The sequence below is a fragment of the Balaenoptera acutorostrata genome, chromosome 9 (genome assembly GCF_949987535.1).
Source record: "Balaenoptera acutorostrata chromosome 9, mBalAcu1.1, whole genome shotgun sequence".
Classification (NCBI taxonomy): domain Eukaryota; kingdom Metazoa; phylum Chordata; class Mammalia; order Artiodactyla; family Balaenopteridae; genus Balaenoptera; species Balaenoptera acutorostrata.
The window spans coordinates 47247351-47269529 of record NC_080072.1 but is presented as its reverse complement, the minus strand read 5'-3'; the positions used below and the strand labels follow the sequence as shown (position 1 = coordinate 47269529).

The following is a 22179-nucleotide window of genomic DNA, read 5'->3' as shown; positions in this document are numbered from 1 at the left end:
ACAAGAACGCGTCTTCCATTTCACCTTTAGGGCTGAATTAATTTTCTTTACATAAAGTAATAATTTAACTTTGAAAACCTAAAATGAGAACAAAGGGGCAAATAAGAAGGAAGAGAAGAAGACTGAGAGTAGAGGGACCTAATATTGTTACAACGGGTACAGGAAATAGGCTGTGAAAGCTGAAAGCAAGAGAAGCAAAAGAAAGTCTGTAACACTTCAACCATAAGAAAAAAATGGATACCAAAAACACTGAAAATATAAAGAGGCTTGAGGTCATTTAGTGCAAGGGTAAAAACTTTATTTTACATGTTTTACTAGCCCCTTGTAATAAATGTTCAGAATTATGACGAATCACTAAGGAAAGGTTACATATATTTAGTATGTTTTATTAAAGAAGGCAAGAAAATGTGCTTTAACAAGGCACATTTAAATGAATACCACAATTTTTATAATTCATTACTTGTTGTAACTAGATTCTTTGTAATAAATATAATTATATTTTAAATGTTAAGTTTCTAAGTAATATGCCAAAATAGAATTAATGAACAATGTTTAAAAGTTCCAGGGGGGGGAAAATGACTATCAATACTTCTCTGGTTGCCATATAATTAGGCTTGGCTAAGATTTTAAATCTTAGACACTGTTCATTTAAAATGATCAAAACAATGAAAGGATACTTTATAAGGAAAAGGGATTGAATCAGAGGAGCGGTCAGTAGGCAAGCTAAACATAGAAATCTGAAAGGGATGTGATGAATGCTTACTTGGGAAAGATGGCATTTTATTACCTTTTCAGTCTCCAATGTTTTATTTTCAAATATGAATGAGATGCAGTTTCTAACAACTTCCAATCTCTGTGCACTGTTGAAAACTGTTGTCACCTTATCCATTATTGAAACTAGTAAAGGGAGTATAAGGAAAACACAAATTAAACTCCTTCAGCAATTACAAAAGGGGAATATTACTGTTTACAGTTTATGACTCTGTTTACATGACCAACACTTAAGCGTTTTTTTTCCCTTGTTACATGACACTGAAAGTATTTCATTTCCTCACTTTGATTACATTTTTAGGTTGTGAAGTGGCAGGCTAGTCAATGGGTTATTTAGGATAATTTCACAGGATAGATTCTAACACTGTACTTAACTCTTATGCAAATTAATTCACATTTACATTGCTCAGTAAAATTTTATTAAGCAAAGGTAATAATTTTTCCTTTAATTGTAAACAAACAGATAAAAAATGTTTTGCGTACAAGATCATGACAAAAATAGCTAACACTCATATGTAAGAGGACTGACTACTAACAGAAAAAGAAGTTGACATTTCTAACATATTACCAAAGAAAAACCACATACCACAAAAAATTAGGTTCTGCAAATCTGAGTACAGGTGACCTGAAGAAGCATTGCACACAAAGAGAAATGATCATGGCCAAAGAATTGCTATACAAATTTGGGAGAGTCACTTCTCAGTTCTGTGAACTTAGTACCTGTCAACTTTACAAGGTTGGATAATTCTAGTGTACTACATAGGCTTAAATTACTTAAAATAAATTTAACTTATTAAAAGAATATTAGAAAGATATAAATTAAAGCAGTATTTGTCAAATAAAAAGTATAATTTCACAAAGAACTACACTATATAATTTGTACAAATGAGGTAGTATCAATAATTCTTAAGCCTTATATTTTATGGCTGCTCTTACCTAACAAGAAAGACCACCATGTCTTACTCTTAGCATTCCTTTCATTTCATCAATATGAAACTTTATATCCTTCAAATAATTTTTTAAACTTTTAAAACTCTTGAAATAATTATAAGCTTACAAAAAGTTGCAAATTAGTACAGAGAAGATCCATGCAATTATCACCTTCCCCCATGGTGATATCTTACATAACTACAGTGCTTTATCAGAATCAGGAAATCAGTCTTACTTGGTTTTTACTATAGTTTTCTTGAAATCACTTAAAATCATGTAAGATTAACATTAATGACCATGACTGTAAAACAGATTATTTCATATGACTTTTCTGTCTGAAATGTGCATTCTTAATTTTGCACTCTGGTGCTTCCCACATGTGTAGATCAGTGGCATAGACTGAAATTGAAATTGATCTATATTTAGAGTAGAAAACTTCTTAGTCTCCAAATAAGACCACATGCTTTATTGAGAGAGTAACATCTTTAACCTATGTTTATAAAATTTTAATTCTAAAATCTTTTTAGCAGCATTTTAAATTTTCTTTAGGATGAACCATTAAAAACCCCACATTTTCTTAAAATGAATCTGTTTACCATCTGGGAATTATTATTTTCCTTTGGAGACTATGACTTAGTTCATTCCCAGAAGAAAGTTCTTCACTTAGAGTTACTGATGTATCAGGCATTGGCCAAATCCCCAGTTGTGGCATTCTAATACTAGCTTTCTAACATTTGATAACAACTCTGGTTTATGGGTATTTGACCTCCCAGGGCTTCCTTCCCAAGGCTTTGGCTTTCAAATGCTATTTCTAGCATTTGAAATAGCATTTGAATAGTGTTCATCATCACTCTGGCCCCTCTGAGGAATAGCTGGAAACTAATTAACCTCTCAAAATGTGAATGGCTCTTAAAGTGACAGAGCAATTCTACATTCATATTAAATGGGTATCATGTAAAATGAAACATTCAGACCTTTTAATTTTAATACAAGGGAAATCCTAATTCTGATCAGCTCAAATGAACCAGAAAGTTGGACAGAGGTCCCTGTATTCGTCTTTCACTCATTCATTCATCGTTCATTCGTTCGTTTGTTCATTCATTCATTCATTCTGGTTTTACAGGAAGTGCATGCAGGGACAAATACTGAGTCATGTGTACCTCTCTGACTGACTACAATGAGACATTCCATATGCATCTAAAAAAAGAATTTGATGATTGAAAATGAAGAAAGTAAAGAGATTATACAAAAACAATATTGAGACAAGGCTACAATTCAAGCAAATTAAAATTTAAACCAACTTCTAATCTGTTCATGTGGGTATTTAAAGAAAGCATTCAACTAGCTCATGGATACTAAAGTTAAATGACCAAACCCTTCAAAAAATAACTACCCTAACATGTCTACTTCTCCTCCATCTCTTCTCTGTGTGAAAGTACAATCAACACTTAAGTAAAAGCTGTTAATACTTAGGGAAATAATAGCAAATTAACATTATTAAGTAAATAATAAATAATAAGTAATATTAACATTACTATATAACATAAATGTTAAGATACATAAATTATTAACATTACAACATAAACAACATAAATAATTAATAAATAATTAAACATAAATAATTAATATATTATTATCCTGGAATTTTAATAATAAAATTACACACTTCCAAGTATGATGGAACAGTTTGTAACAAACCAGAACTCCCACCAGGAACAATTATAAAAGTAAGATAAAATGCAAAAGCCATCTATTTAAATATATCAGAGTGCTACAGAAGCACAAGGATTAGAGGACCTAAAATTCCAGAGAAAGGAAAAGACCAAAGAGGTAAGTTAACAAGCACATCCACTTTTTCCCTAAGAGATTTGCCAATATTGAGTACAGATAGGAAGCTGAGAATCTGGGCTTGATTCCGGCAGATGGCCAGGTTGACCAGCAAAGTTTCTGGTGAGAGCTGAACAGACAAAAGTGGATGTATGCTATAGTCCTGAGGTAAACCTCTAAAAGAACAGTAAAAGTATATAAATAACAAGTTAACAGATATAAATTATGGAATAAAAAATAGTTTATTAATCCAAAAGAATGAAAGAAAGCAGGGGAAAATGTAAAACACGAGGATCAAATAGAAAAAACAACCCAGTAAATTATATTAAAGCCATTACTGTACGAGTAATTATATTTATATAAATGAGCTAAATACAAGTAATATACTACAATAGTCAAACTGGCTAAAATAACCCCCCACATGTTGCTTACAAGAGGCATACCTTAATTATAAGGACCCAGAGTTTGAAAATAAAAAAATAAAAAAAGATAAACCATACAAACACTAACCTAAGGAAGGCTGGTCTAGCTATATAAAACTCAAAGTACACTTTATGCCAAGAAGCGTTACTAGGGACAAAGAAGGACATTCCATAATGATAAAGGGATCAATCACCAGGATGCTATAATATTTGTAAATATATTTGCATACAATAAATCAATTTCAAAATACATAAAGAAAAAATGGACAGAACTAAAATGAGAACTAGGCAATTCTATTACTTATCATGGGAGACTTTAACACATCTCCCGCAATAGCTGAAGAAAAAGAAGAGATAAAAATCAGTAATGAAAAAAAAAAGACAATGCAGAGAATGGGAAAAAATATTTGCAAATTAACATGTTTCATAAGGGACTTGTATACAGAACATAGAGACTTCTTAAACAAAAAGACAAATAGCTCAATTTAAAAATGGGCAAGGGCTTCCCTGGTGGCGCAGTGGTTGAGAATCTGCCTGCCAATGCAGGGGACACGGGTTCGAGCCCTGGTCTGGAAAGATCCCACATGCCGCGGAGCAACTGGGCCCGTGAGCCACAATTACTGAGCCTGCGCGTCTGGAGCCTGTGCTCCGCAACAAGAGAGGCCGCGATAGTGAGAGGCCCGCGCACCGCAATGAAGAGTGGCCCCCGCTTGCCACAACTAGAGAAAGCCCTCGCACAGAAACGAAGACCCAACACAGCCAAAAATAAATAAATAAATTAATTAATTAATTTAAAAAAATAAAAATAAAAATGGGCAAAGGATCTGAACAGAGGACACATTTTTTTCCAGAGAAGATATAAAGATGGCCAATAAGCACATGAGAAGATACTCTACATTAGTAGATGTGGAGAAACCAGAATGCCCATACATTGCTGGTAGGAATGTAAAATAGTGTGGTTGTTTTGGAAAATAGCCTGGCAGTTCCTCAAAACATTAAACACAGGCTTATCATATAACCCGACAGTTCCACTCCTAGGTATATACCTGAGAGAACTGAAAACGTATGTCCACACAAAAACTTACACATGAATGCTCGCAGCAGCACTATTATTATTAGTAGCCAAAAAGTAGAAACAACCTAAATGTCCATCAACTGATATATGGATAACAAGATGTGATACATACTCATACAATGGAATATTATTCAGCCACAAAAAGCAATGAAGTACTATATATGCTACATGGATGAACCTTGAAAATATTATGCTCCATGAAAGAAGCCAATCACAAAAGATCACATATTGTACAATTCCATTTATATAAAATATCCAGAATAGGCAAATCTATAAAGACAGGAAGTAGATTACCGCCTAAAGCTGGGGAAGGAGTGGTTTTGGGGGTGGGGGTGGGGAGTAACTGCTAATGGCTATCGGTGTTTCTATTTGGAGGAATGAAAATGTTTGAAATTAGACAGTGAAAACGCACTCTGTGAAGATACTAAAAACCACTGAATTGCACACTTTTTTTTTTTTCCTTGGCTGGGTTGGGTCTTCGCTGCTGCGCGTGGGCTTTCTCTAGTTGCGGTGAGCAGGGGCTACTCCTCGTTGCAGTGCGTGGGCTTCTCATTGCGGAGGCTTCTCTTGTTGCAGAGCATGGGCTCTAGGTGCGCGGGCTTCATTAGGTGTGGCACATGGGCTCAGTAGTTGTGGCTTTCGGGCTCTAGAGCGCAGGCTCAGTAGTTGTGGCGCATGGGCTTAGTTGCTCCGCGGCATGTGGGATCTTCCCGGACCAGGGCCCGAACCCGTGTCCCCTGCATTGGCAGGCGGATTCTTAAACACTGTGCCACCAGGGAAATCCTGAATTGCACACTTTAAATGGGTGAATTTTATGGTATGTGAATTACATCTCAATATAGCTGTTTTTAAAAAAGAGAAGATTCCACAGTAGGAGCAGTTCGGCTAATGGTTACCCTGTGAGGGGTACTGAATGGAAAAGTGTTTCTAGGTATTGATAGTGCTGATTCTGGTTACATGAATTTGTTCACTTTGTGAAAACTCATCAAGCCGTGCACTTCTGTTTTTGTGTCTTATATCCTGATAAAAGGTTTACTTTTTTCCTTTTAAGATTTATTTATTATTTATTTTTATTTATTTTTGGTTGCATCGGGTCTTAGTGGCAGCACATGGGATCTTTGTTGCGGCATGCGGGATCTTTCAATGCGGCATGCAGGCTCTTCGTTGTAGTGCACGGGCTTCTCTCTACTTGTGGCATTCAGGTTTTCTCTCTCTAGTTGTGGCACACAGGCTCCAGGGTGCGTGGGCTCTGTAGTTGTGGCGCAGGGGTTCCAGAGCACATGGGCTCTGTAGTTTGCGGCACTTGGGCTCTCTCATTGAGGCACGCGAGCTCAGTAGTTGTGGCGCGCAAGCTCAGTAGTTGTGGCGCACGGGCTTAGCTGCCCTGTGACATGTGGGATCCCAGTTCTGCGACCAGGGATCGAACCCACGTCCTCTGCATTGGAAGGTGGATTCTTTACCACTGGACCACCAGGGAAGTCCTCAAAAGGTTTAGTTTTAAAACAAACAAATGGACAAATACATACCAACAGGCGGACCTGCGGGCACAACACATTTCTTTTCCACTCTTGAAGCAGGAGGTGCATTCTGGTTCTTGGCAAGATTTTCCTGTATTAATTCCTGTACCCGAGTTTCATTAATCTTTGGGAAAGGAAGAATATGAACTCGCAAGTGGGATCCTTCTGTTGGACGTGGAACTTTCTGAAACGCCATATGAGGGTTTGGATTTTCCTGCGATATCAAACATACGTAAAATGATTCCAAAGTTAAAAGAACAATGGCAGATTGTCAGCCAGAAAGACAGAAACTGAAATCAGAGAGATGAGACATTGTACATACATTCAAATATATGTCATAAAATATATAGAGTATTGGAATCTTACTTCTTACATGATTTACCAGCAGCATCTGATACAGCTGATCACTGTTTTTCCTCTTCAAGGAACATTTTCTTCACTTGGTTTCTAGGTCTTCTTGTTACATCTTTGTTTATTTTTCATCTCCCTAATCTCTTAACTATGTGAATACCCCAGGGCTCAGACCATGGGCCACTTTTCTATTTACACTTACTTTCTTGGTGATAACTTCCAGTCTCTTATTTTTAAACCATAAAACACCAATGATTCACAAATTTTTATCTCCAAATGAGCTTCCTCCTGAACTCCATACCTGTATATTCAACCACCTGCACATAGTGTTTCCATTTGGATTTAAAATAACATTGTAAATATAAGTCCAAAATGGAGCACTTAATATTCACCTCCTCCAAATCTGCTTTCTACAGTCTTCCCCACTTCAGTAAATGGCATATTTATTTTTTCCAGTCACTCCGGTGAACAGCTTAATCATTAATGCCTTTCTCTAATACCAAATTATCCATTCCTCTGCAAACCTTTTACACTTTGCCTTTAAAATATGTTTATAACCTGACCACTTTTCAATACATCTTGGTTCAAGCCAATATCTCTCATGTTGCTACAAAACAGTCTCTTAACCAGTCTCCCTGCTCCACCCTTTGCTCCTACCCTCACTCTATTTTTAACACTGCAGACAGAGTGATCTAGTTAAAGTATGTCAAATCATCACCTAACTACTCTGTTCATTCAAATAGCTCTTCATCTCATTCAGAGTAAAACCAAAAGTCCTTACAATAATTTACAAGATCTGGCTTCTCTATATGACTGTGCCCTACTACTGTTTCCTTCATTCATTCTGCTCCTGCTACACAGGCCTTCTAATTCCTGCCTCAAAGTCTTTACACTTAACTGTTCCCTCTGCCTGGAATGCCTGTCTCCCACCAATTTGTACAGCACCCTCTCTCTTTTCCTGCATGTCTTTGCTCAAATGCCACCTTTCGTGGCCACCCTATCTAAAATGATACCCCCCAACACAGTCCCTATCCCCCTTACTATATTTTCTTTGTCACCTTCTCACATACTATAAATTCTATTTAACTTGTTTATTGTCTATCCTTTTCTCATTAAAATGAAACTCAAGAGGACAGACATTTTGATCAATTAAAAACTATTTTTTAATCCTCTGCTGTATACATATTGCATCTAGAAACTGCCTGGCACATAGCAGGCACCCTAAACTACTTCCTACTGTATCCTAATGAGTGGGACACAATGTTGAACACATATTAGCATTGCAGTAATTAAATTAATTGTGTCAGCTAATATTTTCATAGACCCTTAGGGCTGTCATGGACTTTTATCCAGCTACGACTTAAGTAGAATTATATTTCAAATACTACGGGCAGAGTGGAATCCATCCTTTTTACAAAGTTCTCTAAAGAAGGCTGCTATACAATCATTCTTAGACCAATTGCATTTATTCTTCTTTGCAACCAGAAAATTTCTTTTTCCTCCTGAACCTCTGTTATTCACGTTGTACATTAGGCTCAATACTGCCCTATACATTCTCTGGACAGTTAAAATGGCCAACTCTTATCATCTGCCAGAGCTGCTCCCCACAATTCTTTTTGGTTATTTGACCCAGACCCAGAAAAGGAAAGGTTGGACCACAGCAGATGATATAGGGAGCATATCTCAGCAATACAATGGAAATAATACTCCTTTAAGTATCAAAAGCCTGGGTTCTAGTTTTTGCTCTGATCATTATGTGATGCTGGATAAATAACTTTGCCTAAGTATATACAGGCATACCTTGTTTTATTGCACTTCACTTTATTGTGCTTCGTAGATACTAGGTTTTTTACAAATTGAAGGTCTGTGGCAACCCTGTGTCGAACAAGTCTACTGGCACCATTTTTTCCAACAGTATTTGCTCACTTTGTGTCTCTATGTCATGTTTTGGTAATTCTCACAATATTTCAAACTTTTCATCATTATTATATTTGTTATGGTGATCTGTGGTCAGGGATCTTTGATGTTATTATTACAAAAAGATTATGACTTGCTGAAGGCTCAGATGATGGTTAGCATTTTTTAGCAAAAAATAATTTTTAAATTAAGGCATGTACATTGTTTTTTTAGACACAAATACTATTGCACACTTAAAAGACTACAGTACAGTGTAAACACAACTTTTATATGCACTGGGAAACCAAAAAATTCGTGTGACTCATTTTATTGTGATATTCACTTTATTGCAGTGGTCTGGAACTGAACCCACAATATCTCTGAGGTATGACTATACTTATGCTTTTCTTAAAAGGTTCCTGAGAAGGTGAAACCAGATTGAAAACTTGTTCTTGCCAAAGTGGCCCTCATACACACTTTGTATTTTCCCCTTATATCGTTAGCAAACACAGGAAAAAATAAATAAATTCCTAGGCCAAGTCTTCACAATCACCACTTTCTAAACTATATGTTGAAAAAACTGTTCTAAAATTACACCTGGATTAACACCAATATCACTGGTCCAGAGTTTCTGAAACTGCCCTTTTCCAAAAGCAGTATGTTTTTTCTCTGTTCTTTAGGCACAATATCTAAGATACCTTGTCTTCTCAAAAGTTATAAATATCAACTTTCTAAAACCCATTGGGCAGATATTTCTTTCAGGAGGGGGAGGTAATTCATGTGGATTTTGAGTTTTGAATTATTTAAAGTACATTCTTCACTACTTCCATTTCTATCTATACTTATTTTCTTTATAATAAAATAAAAACTTTAAATATACTTCCTATTATGTAAATAATATTCATTAAAACAAATTTTAAAAAGTGGAAAAATAAAAGTAGAAATCTTCTTAGTGATGCCAGTATCTTTTCTAGTATATTTTCTCTCCCTCTCTCTTACTATATATTCTTCTCTCTTGCTCCAAAAATGACTTAAGGTGGTTTAGAAAAATAAAAATACACATATTGATTGCTTCTAATCAAAATTCTGTAATGTTACGGGTTCATCCTAAACTTTATAAGGAAGATGAAAGATCCAAAAATAGTCAAGGCAATTCTGAAGAAGAGTAAATAGAGAAGTCAGACTTTCCAGATATCAAAATTTATGCAAACCTTTAATAATTAATACAGTATGGTAATTGGTGTCACTGAAGGGTTAAAGGACTAATGGAATAGAGAAGCCCAGAAGCAGGACTATATGTGAAAATGTGACAGAGACAGGAAGCACTATAATTCAGAAGGAAAAGTTAGACAATTCAATGAGAGAAGGTAATACAACAAAGTATTTTTAGCTCATGGTCTCTGATATCAGACTGCCTGGGTCAAATCCTAGCTTAGCCACTCACTAGTAGCGTGACCCGGTACAGTATCAATTCTCTTACCACTTGGGTTTTAGTTTCCTCATCTGTAAGGAAGATAATAATATAGTATCTACTTCACAAGGTTCTTGTGACGGTGGAACAAGTTGTTATAGGAAAGCTTTACAACACACACACACACACACACACACACACGCACGCGCACACACACACACACACACACACACACACACACACACACACACACTTCCCCAGAATAAATCTGAAAGCTCTTTTCCAAAAGTCTATATTCATTTGAAAAATGTTTAGTCACTGCATATTCTATGGCATGACACCATGCCTCTGAAACTAAAACCACCTCTTTCTCCCAGGGTTCCCATCATATCACCAGCTACTTACATTTTAACAACAATGACAACAATAATAGTACTCAATGAGGGTTTAAATAAAAATCACTTATTAAAGAAAAGATATAGCTATCTGTCACTAATAGTATTTTTTTTCTCATAAGCAATTTGAAATATTGTAAACCAAATCCATACACAATTCAGAATAATAAGCATTCTAAAAAATGATTTAAAAACAGAGTTCAAAGCTGAGGCTATCCTTTAGCTGTACAGATAGTCTTCATAAAAATTCAGATTATGGGTTAAAGTTACTAAATGATAATATATTCAACTGTGTTTAGAAAATTCAAAAAAGGCTCATGGTCCAAGATCTCCGTACTATTTGGTTTTCTGGCGGCCGTATCTGTACGCTGCTGCCCTCTAGCGGGCAGTATGGTAAATATAAAGGACCACATTCACCACCTCACACCCACCTTAGTCACATAATGACTTTTGAGAAGATAGCAGAAATGAGAGACATTTTAAGGCTCGTTGAACTCTGCATGTTCTTGGAAACATGCTATTATTTGTAACTCCAAATGCGTTTAGATCAGTCCCTTGAAGATTACTGAGCTCATTAAAAACCGCAGCCCAATTTCATTGTTGAATCTCCGTGTTGAAATAAGGAAATGCATTATTTTCCAACAGGACAAAAAAGCAGCCAAATATTCATCTTTGATTTTAGAGAAGTGCAAATATAAAGTAATAACCAAGGATTTAGACAACTACATACTTATGGTGAACATAATTCTGTCCAAAGCAACAAGAAAGCTGGCAAAATGTACTAGGGAATTTTAAAGTTGGATAATGATTTTCAAGAAGTGGGCTCTGTAATCCTGCTTTTAGAGTATACTATAGAAATGGGAGGTATAATGATTTTCTCAGACTTGAAAAAATGACACACACACCATCTGGTCTGGAAACATGGATTTTTCTTTTCTCTCTCTCTCTCTCTCTCTCTTTTTTTTGGCAAGCTAAATGAGAATATGCCTAGGGCTTACAAAAAACAAGGCTGAGAAAGCACTTCAAATAAAAGCAAAGCAAAGCAAGACAAAACAAAACAAAAAGCCCCAAACCCTACTGGAAATTTAAAGTAGGCACACTGGGGAAAAAAATTTCTTCCAACACATTGGTCTCAGCAATGAATGACAAAATCAATGTGACCTTGTCAAGGGTTTACCAAGTTTCCCATATTAATTTAGGTATTTAATAATTATTTAATGTGCACCAATCATACCTAGACCTGTGTTACACAAATTCTTAAAAATCCTTTTAAATACAGCCAAAACCAATACTATCAATTGGACTAAATCGTTAAACACTGAAAAAATGTAACTGGACTTTTTAGAGTTGCCTGGCTGTGAACACAACATTTGATGGAATGAAACACTCTCAATTTTCCATCCTCACAGGCCTTTCAATGATCACCTAATAGAATTAATGTCTCATCCTTAATACAAAGAAATTTAGTGTATGACTTCAATATGTAATGTGCTGGTTGCCCTAATTCAGGGTTTCTTAACCTTGACACTATTGACATTCTGGGCTAGATAATTCTTTGTTTGGTGGTGGGGGGCAGGGAAAAGTCGGTGTCTTGTATACTGTAAGATGTTTAGAAGCATCCCTGGCCTCTACTTACTAGATGCTACTAGTATACCCTTTCTAGTTGAGACAGCCAAAAAATGTCTCCAGATGCTGACAAATTTCTGGGGGGACAGAGTTTGCCCCTGTTAGAACAACTGCTCTAATTCATGACTCCAGATGGAGGCTTCATGGTCTAAGACAAGTCTTCTTTTTACAAGTACCAAGAAAGCACAAAGTGACTAGCTAGGAGAACTAATACTCTCACTCACCCGCTGGCATGCAAATTAAAGCCATAAAAGGATAAAACCACACACCTATTAAAATGGCTAAAAACAAAGCAAAACAAAAAAACAACTGAGGATACCAAGTGTTGGTGAAGACACAAAGCAAACAGAACACTCATATATTGCTGGCGGGAATGTAAAAATGGTATAGACTTAAGAAAACAGTCTGGCAGTTTCTTACAGAGTTAACATTTTGTTACCATTTTTCCAGTATCCTACTCCTAAATATTAACTCAGGAGAAATAAATATTCATGTTCACACAAAAACCTGTGCAAATGTTTAGGGTGGTTTTACTCATAATTGCCAATACTGTCCTTCATTTGCTCAACAGATAAATAAAACTCTGGTATAACCATACAATGGAGTACTGCTCAACAATAAACAGGAATGGCATACATGCAGTGGCATGGGTGAGTCTGAAATGCATTATGCTAAGAGAAAGAAACCAGACTCGAAAAACTATTTCAGGACATTATGGAAAAAGCAAAAACTACAGAGACAGAAAACAGATCAGTTGCCAAGAGTCTGAAGTGGCAGTGCGATGTGACTCTAAGGGAGCATTAAGAAGAAACTTGGGGCGACAGAAATGCTCTACGCCCTTAGTGTGGTGGCGGTGGCTGCAAAACTCATTCATTTGCCAAAACCCATCAAACCGCACGTTAAGAAGGGTAAATCTTACTACCTGTAGATTACACCACGGTAAACCCGACTGAAAATGGACAAGCAAACCAGACAGGGTGGAGGAAGGAATCTGATTTTTACGGTTTGGGGTGGGGGCCTCATTTCATCCTAACAATCTAAGTAAGTTGTTTATGTTTTGACTTTTTAAGATGAAAGATGACTGCAATATTTTACTTCCTTCCTATAACAACAGCAACAAACCCCTTTATTCACAGTTGGCAAAGAGTACAAATATCATCAGTGTAGACTGAATGTGCCTGGGAGTGAAATTAACTTTCTGCAGAAATGTAAAGGGAACAGATCTTATGTGATTTAGAATGGCTACTCCTGCATTTGGGCTTTGTTCTCTCATTAGTTTTCAGACTTATTTGTTTCAACACTGGGCAATGAAATACTTATTAGGCACAAATAGAAATCTCATATTATTTTATAAGAAAGTCCAAGTCCTCTCATTTTTCCTTTAATTTTTTTTCCTTTAATTTTTAAGAAAACAAATTACACAGTCTAGCAAATGTTTATGTACTACTGCAGATGAAAAACAACTTAGAAAAACTGCACTATGTAAAACAGTAAAACACATGTCCAATTGATTTCTTGCTGCCTTGGAACAGATGTTTATAAAGCTCTTGATCTGACCTATCTTAATATTCTCATTTTGCATTCAGATAGTTGTCTTTTATAAATGTATACCAAGAATCGTAGAGAAAGAGCAGGTGAGTAGCTAAATGTGCTGTCATGCAGACATCAAGAATTCTGATAGCCAAAGTAGGCAGACACAGTATTATCAACCCGGCATGGAAAGAAAAGCTGTACCAATGTATGGCCAATAAAAATCTTCATGGTATAACTTTGCCAACACTTACACATTTGTCTCTAATGGATTTATTCCTCTCCTTCGTCTTCATTCCACCTTCCCTTTCCCTTCTCCACCAAACTCACCAAACACTTTTCTTAATTATTTAGGAAGCTTTAGAAAGTTAAAAGAGCAGCTAAGCCCAGTTGCAATTCATCCTACTCACATCTACTCACATTCCTACAATTCATCCCTACTCACTGAAAAGCACTATAAGGGAATGATGATAAGAAACTGGACAGTTAACGTTTGTTTTTGAGGTACTTCAAAGGGAAGTGAAAGAGAGAGGCTAGATACACATACCAGATTTCAGTGCAATAAAGTATTTACAAACATCTGAATGGAATCACCAGGTTTCAATTCTAACCCAATAATAAGGAAACAGTCAAATTATATGGTTGGTTTTTGCTTACCAAAAGGGAATTTTAGAAATGTGATAAAAAAAAAAACGACTAGTTAAAAATAGAACCATCTGGATTATTTTCCTTGCATTGAGACCATCCTTCCTCCCTGCACTCAACTTCCTGCACAACCCAAGAAAGTAACTTTACCATCATGTCTGTTTTTAACTTTGTATTTACTTCAGAAAAAACTTTGTATTTACTTTAGGACCATCATGGATTTAGAATCACAGAACTGGAAGGAATCTCATAAAGTCTGATGATAATCCATTGGAATATTCCCAAATACTCATTCATCATGTATGTATATCCCCTTCTCAAGGATATTAGTGGAATCATGTACCTAGAAAATGCCTGGAACTAGTAGGTACCTAATATACATACTGAATGAACAGATTTGATTAAATTAAATGGAACAGAATTAGACTGTGGAGGGGAAAAAGTCCAGCAAGGGCTCAAGAAATGCAAAGTACATTTGAAGGGCAATTTCCATCTTACCTAGTAATACATCCCTCACGATGATCATTTTAAAAGTGCTATTCTATAGGATGGGGGCTGTTAGTGTTTTACAATCACCCTTAAGAATGTATAATTACTAGATATTTATTTTATTTCAGTTTTCAGTTTTGTTTTGGCTTAGTGTAAGCTACATATCGTTAAATTTAAGTTACAGATTAAATTTAAGCTATCATTATATTTCAGTTACTTTGTTTTTGCATCAAAATGGCTTGGCACACTCCCTTACATACACTGCATATTCTGTCCTGTGATAGAAACAAACCTGGGTCACAACCCCAGCTCTGGTCACTTACTGGCTATAAAATTTTGCAGTTCTGGAATAGTCTTGTAAAAACGCAATAAATAGATATTCAGTTATTAAAGGGATCAGTCCCAGAGTCTCAAACACTGATTCCCATTTGATGTTTTGCTATTCTTTGAAATCCATAAATAAATCACTCCTAGTAGGCAAGGAAAAAACCTTTCTAATCTTCAATTTCCTCACATATCAACACCTGCCCTATCTACCTCACAGGGCCATTTTCAAGTCAAATGAGAAAATACATTAAAGAGCTTTATAAAGAAAAAAGTATAAAGTCAGCCTTTGGAAGTACCACTATTTTTCCAATTGGAGATGAGCCAGCCTAATGGAGTGAAAGAAGATAGTCTTAGGAACTGGATAGAGGAAAATTCCTGAATTTAAAATCTGGATTCAATCACTTAATAACCATATGATCCTGAGCCAATTATTCCCAGTAAAATGGGGATAATGACACCTATTTTACATTGTTATAAGGATTAGAGATGATGTATGTAAAGTGCTTAATTCCATGCCTGGCACGTTGTGCTAAACACTCAATATTTATTATTATTACAATACGTCAACAGAATTTTCTCATGTGATCACGCTACACATTAGTTCTATACAGCCATCATATTGACAATAAATGGCAAAGACCAGCACAGAACACAAGTTTTCCTTCTGACAGAATTCTTTTTAAGTTTCAGCATACTAATCAAGAAACAGATTTATTATATTGGACACAGTTATAAATGTGGAATTTAGGATATCAGTCCAAGGGATATATTTTAAAATAACTTCAGGAATAAAATTCATAAATAACTGAATAATACGAAACAAAGAAACACAGTTTAGCATTCAGGTTTTTATCCAATTGGTTCTCAGATTTTGAATGGATGTGACAAAGCACTGACTAATGATCCAACATCCAAAAAGGTCCACCTATTCAAATAATGAAGTTATACAATACCAGGATACTGACCCCAAATCTTTCTTAACTGTATTTCCTTTAAAATGCATCTTCCCTCAACTTTCCCCTGGAAAACCATACTTCCCACTTACTTCCCTTTACTTAGTAAAAAGATTCAACTCTGAAAAGCTTCACACGCAGGAGAAATCATTAGCCACAATCCACTTTTCTGCATGCATCTTAGGTTTTCTTCTTTCCTGGTATCCAAATGCACACTTTACCACATTCCAGTCTTTTTAACTTATTGTATTTCTTCTCTCAGGGCATATTTTCACCCTTGAGTTTCTGTAGTCACCTGACAGTTTTCTTTCTTTCTTTCAGCTTTTCACTCCCTATATGTTCAAAACAATACAACTCAAAGTTTTTCCTGATACAGTGGATAATCACTGTACCAAGCTAAAGCAGAGTAAATTGGTCAGTTCTGTCTGACGCAGTTCTGGTTTCCAATGAGTCTAATCTTTACATCTCAAAAATGTTCAATATGCTCTTAAGAAGACAGAGACCTAAATGAAAATCACAATGAAGGCAAATGACAAACTGGAAAATTGTGACTAATATGTTTTCATAATACAGCAATTGACAGGAAAATCACTTTGAAAATTGAGGTCTATTTTGATGCACAGTACCAACTGTAATATCTTGTAACTCATAGTCCCAAAGGTTTTTAATCAGAACAAAAGAGATAATCACTAGGAATACAAAGCTTTTTAATTTTTCAAACAAAATACTTTATTAATACTTTTAAAATTAGTGACTGTCTAAATAAATATACTTACTTACATTTTTGAATAGTTGCTCAGCAAGTTCTCTGACATGCTTTATCATCTTCAGTGGGTTATTTTCTTCAACTTTAATTCGCTCTACTTCAAAAGCTACCAACTTGGAAAAAGAATCAAATGGTAAAACATCAACTCCCAAATATGCTGAATATAGAAAACCGTGTGAAAATTTCACACAATTTGCAAACCAAAAAGCATCCAAAATGTATACTATTATTAAAACAAAGTATTTTAGATTTTTACTGGGTTTTGCCTCTATTCTACAGTTACAGAGTCAATCAAGCCCTTGCATGTTTTGGTGGTCTCTCTCTGATGATTTAGGGTCCTGTTTCTTCTTGGAAAAAGTCATTTCTGGAACTCAGATTCTTCTCTCATTCTCCAGGCCTCACTCAAAGAGAATTCTCTCATAGAATTTCAGATGGTCAGAAAGTCTTCAAACATTTCCCTAACTCACAAAATATGAACCAAATGTTCAAGTTGGGTCACTCTAGTCCTAGCATGCTAACAGCATGATTTGAAACAAGTCACTAAAACTCCTGAGCTTCAGTTTCCTCACCTCTAAAATAAGATGGAAGAACAAGATGACCTTTAGGTTCCTTCTAGTTCTCAAATTATATAAACTCTGATCCATTTCCTAACCAACTAACTTACTGGGAGAACTGTGCTAGTGTGTACACCTGGAGTAGAGCAAAGAGTACTGACAGGAAAAAATGAGGTATAGGGAGGAGGTAAACAGATGGATTTTTTTTTAAGGGTATAATGTAGGAATTTTCATGCAAGGAACTAATCGATTCACTGGAGCAGACAGACATATAAAACTATGACTCCGCCTCTTCTAGGCCAGGATTTAGAAGGATTGCCAAAGAAAGTCAAACGTTTCTTTCCTTCTAGCAGGTCTATTTGATGGGAGTGTGGGGATAAGACAACACACAGTGCAAGCTGTCACTCCAAGCTCCATAAGCCTTGTGTGTGGTAGGCTGCCCTTGGCTAAATGAAAACAAGGATCCCTTTCCCAGGAGCAAGTGCAATTTTCCTAAAAGCACATTCCCCTGCAAACCAGTTAAACAGCCAAAGAGCGCAGAAGAAGAAATTACTTAGGTCTGGTATCCCATTTCTTTTAAGCCCTTGACTGAAGTAAACATACAAATAACTGGTTTTCAAGTAACAACATCAATAAGACATCAAAAATCATCACTGTAGACAGAACACAGAACTGGATGAACACTAAGGGGAGACTCAATAGGAATCTCACACAGAGTCTTTGCCTTATCATTGTTTCCAAACTGAAGAATCAATCTATCCATCTATCTATCTATCTATCTATCTATCTATCTATCTATCTATCCCTTATGTATATAAATGAACATAATAAAAGACAAGTTGCCATATAAAGTTAGAGACATAAATTAAAGCCTAATGCAGACTAGTGGCTCTCAGAGTCCTCTACTCTGGGAAAGTTTGGAGGAGGTGGTGAGATATGAGCAGAGTATGGAAAATGGACTGAAAAGGAGAAAGAGAGCACTTCAGACAAGGGAAGCACTTAAAAATACAGTCAGAGGCTGTGGCAAGCCAGCAAGCAAGTTTTCTGGAAGTAATCAATCTGGGTTATTAGTTGTGATGAAGATGCCAGAGAGAGCTACTAAAGGAATTTGGATAGAAAGCAAAGGGTACATAAACCAATGTTACTATTTAGAATGCTTCAGACACTAATAAAGCATAGGTGCTAGAAAGGACCCTGGGGAGCACCTAATTCATCCACATAAAACATTATGTATCAATTACTTAGTTCAAGATCTAAAGGCTGGTATATGTTAGTATTAGATAATCAATGATCAATCATATTAGAGAATCAGAGATCAACAGTGATCAGAAAAAATCGTCCACCTCAGGGCAATCTCTCCTAGATCTTCACATGCTTTGTGTTATTATTAAGTAAAGCATTTGGTGCAGACCTCCATACTCAGAACTAAAACATGTGCCTTTTCTTTCATTCTTACCTTACTTAACTATCTTTGCAGAGAATAAAAGACCCTTCTCTGAACCAAGCATCTTTAAAACCTTGATTCCTAACTTCTCTATATAAAATAAAACCACCAGCAGCATAATATGATCACTATTACTATTCTTCACTACCTTGGGTGCCAGGAGTGCTTTTCTTTTATAGACTTCTAAGAACTTTTACATTTACTGGTTCCAATATAATGTTCTTCCAGAAACTGAAATGGGAGTAAGAGTCATTGTTCTATCCACCAGAATGGGCTGCTATGAACATAGTTAAATGATAAATGGATAGATGCATTACAATAAGAAAAATCACAACTAGCAAAAAATAGGATCCTTATTTTGAGTTGCATCTGCCCTAACATTTCCTTTATATGGTCAATTCCTTGAAGATAGAGACTAAATCTGTCTTAAATATACTTAGTATCTCCTAAGGGAGTTAGACAAATGCTGATTATTGATTAGTAAGAATGGCTTAGCTAAATGCAAAGAAGGTGCTAATTCTTACTTGAAATCTGCTATATTTTCCAAGGATTAGTACTTAAGAAAACACCCTTATTTGTGGTTCTATCTTCTACCGAGGAACTGAAATTGTGTCTTCCATACTTTATCTTCCAAGCTTTGATTAAAATAAAGAAAACAGTTAAAAAAAAAAAAAAAAGAATAGCTTAGCTAAACTATGGCTCTAGGACACTGATAGATTAAATGTAACTGCAGTCTGAAATACAATATTTATACATTGAACTTAGATCTTTCTCTCTATAAAACTGATAAGTTCTACCTATACAATCACTGTCAATTTTTCAAAAAGATTTTAATCAAGTATTTAAAATTCAGTTGTTCAAGGGAATTCCCTGGTGGTCCAGTGGTTAGGACTCCACACTTCCACTGCCGGGGATACAGGTTCCATCCCTGGTTAGAGAACTAAGATCCCGCAAGGTGCACAGCAGGGCCAAAAAAAACAACAAAAAAAATTCAGTTGTTCAAGATTTTTATGTATTTCTGAGACATCCAATTATTATATTTTTTCCCTAATTTTTCTAATCCACATTATAAACATCAAGATCTGATATGCATAATAATAAATATTTTTGATTTTGATCAAATGTTTAAAACACTACTTCTCTACTTTTATCTACTAGTCTAATTTTGTGTGTAAACAATGCATTCATTTGATAAGAACTATACCTCATCAAAAAGATCACAGGATCTATAGGGAGGACCTCTTTCTGAAACAAAACCTGCAAATGCCATTCCATTGAGAACTTTTGTGAGGAAATCATTCTCAACCAAACCACGCTGTCCCAAGAAAGCTGTCTGTAAAGAAAGAAAACGTGAAATGAATAAGTTATCACTTAGTAATGGATGAATGATCAAAACAGAAATATAATAGAAAGATCAAAGCCTGAATAAATGTCTTCATGCATAAATGTGTTGTTAAAAAATACATTCCTCTCTAAAAGGGTTTTGATACCTGAAATACTACATGTATTGAAAAGAATAAAAATGAATCTGTCTCTAAAGCAGGAGGGGAAATCAGAAATAACCTCAATTTTAAAAGAAAAATCAATTTAAAGTTACCATACTATAAAGGAAAATATGTCAGCTCCACAGTACTATTAAAGATTATCGTACACTTGACACTAACACAACACTGTAAATCAACTATGTTCCAATAAAAATAAATAAAAAAAGAAAAAAATTATCACCTAAACACAAAAAGCAGAGACTTTAAATAATCACATTTGATAAATTAAGGTCAAAATACATGGCTAGAAAAAGACAACCAAGTTGTTTTATTAAATTAGAGTCTACATTTTGGATACATACAATATGGTATTATATCTTACCTTGTGAAAATGTATTACTGGTTCTGCATGAATTCTTATGAGTTGTAAGCATGATCTATACCCTTGGAAAAGCTGTGCAAATAATCTAAGAAAAACTGCACGCACTTCTTTATCCTGAAAATATAAGAGGAAATATGTTAGATAATTAAATTGCTTAAAAAAACGAATGAAAAATCACAAAGTCAAAAAGTTGGAAAGAACCTGAGAGATTATTTAATAAATCTCTCTGTGCTTCCTACACAGAAGTCTCATTTGTGGCAGCATTAAGTGATGGGCACCTAGTCTGTCCCATTGTTGGAGAGTAGAGGCCGTTAAATAGTTCTTTTAAAAGCTGAACCAAACAAAACTTGCCTCTAGTACATCCAATTTTCCTCTCAGAAAAAAACAGAAATCACCGGGTCTCCCCTTTCACCATGTTAGAGAAGGGCATATTTCCCAAGTCATTTGATTTTTATAACCATCAAATGAATTACAGTCACAAATACAAAAGAAAACACTCAAGACTGTATTTTAAAGGCTTATGAAATTGTTCCAAAGTTTATCCAATTTATAAAAATCTATTCTTATATTAATAAGGTATGACAAAAATCTGTTTTGATAATTCAGATTTTTAAAAAATCATAGTTTTAGAACTCTAAGGAAATTTACAGATTTATTTAGTCAACCTCTTATTTAATTGACGAAGAAACAGTTAAAAATGCTACATAATTTGTCAAAGGTGTGCAGCTCTATAATGTTCCTTACTGACCACAAAGCTCATCTCTAAGAAATGCATTGATCAAAATAAAAAAAGGGGTCTCTGTTATATGTTCACTCTTGTATGGCTTCCATTTGGAGCTACATTCATCCACTCACTCTTTAAACTTAATTCTCTCCTGTAACCAACAATCTCTGTTTCCATTTTTTGTAAGCTTCCCTTTTTTATCCTTGCCTGACCCTTTTGATTTGATGCTTGGCACAGTTTTTCAGGCTCTAATCTAGGTTCTGATTTTTCGTCCCATACTTACTCATGCCTCCTCAGAGCAACAGTCTTAGCTTACTCCCCTCCCCGTCAGTGTACTGCCTGAGGCTTCTCCTTGAGCAGGTCACAAGGTCAGTCAGTGACAATTCTCCTAATTTCTAATTTGGCACACCTTTACTAGGCTGTCCATCTAACTCTCGCTAGACTCAGCTTCTTTGAAAAACATACAAAGAAAAGTAACTCTTTTTAAAAACATCAAATTTAAATATTAAACTTCTTACCAGCATTTTTGAGTGGGATAAAGCTGTTCGTGGAGGGGGAAAAGCATGATCTGCTACTTCCAAATCTGGGTGTAGAATCTAAAGCAAAGAAGCTTTGTTACGTAAAAGATCATAATATCAATAAAATCTATTATTTGATCTA

General features: G+C 35.4%; 1 protein-coding gene across 1 annotated transcript in view; it reads right to left on the bottom strand.

Annotated features, from left to right (window-relative positions):
- The window catches only part of SBF2 (SET binding factor 2), a 481484-nt gene that overhangs the window by 189660 nt on the left and 269645 nt on the right, over positions 1 to 22179 (bottom strand). Inside the window, exons 10-15 of the mRNA XM_057553258.1 lie at positions 22038 to 22115; positions 20796 to 20909; positions 20134 to 20262; positions 16946 to 17044; positions 6552 to 6756; positions 788 to 897 (exon numbers count right to left, since the gene is read on the bottom strand). Of these exons, the coding sequence (XP_057409241.1) occupies positions 788 to 897; positions 6552 to 6756; positions 16946 to 17044; positions 20134 to 20262; positions 20796 to 20909; positions 22038 to 22115 (735 nt within the window). The remainder of the gene's footprint in view (positions 1 to 787; positions 898 to 6551; positions 6757 to 16945; positions 17045 to 20133; positions 20263 to 20795; positions 20910 to 22037; positions 22116 to 22179) is intronic.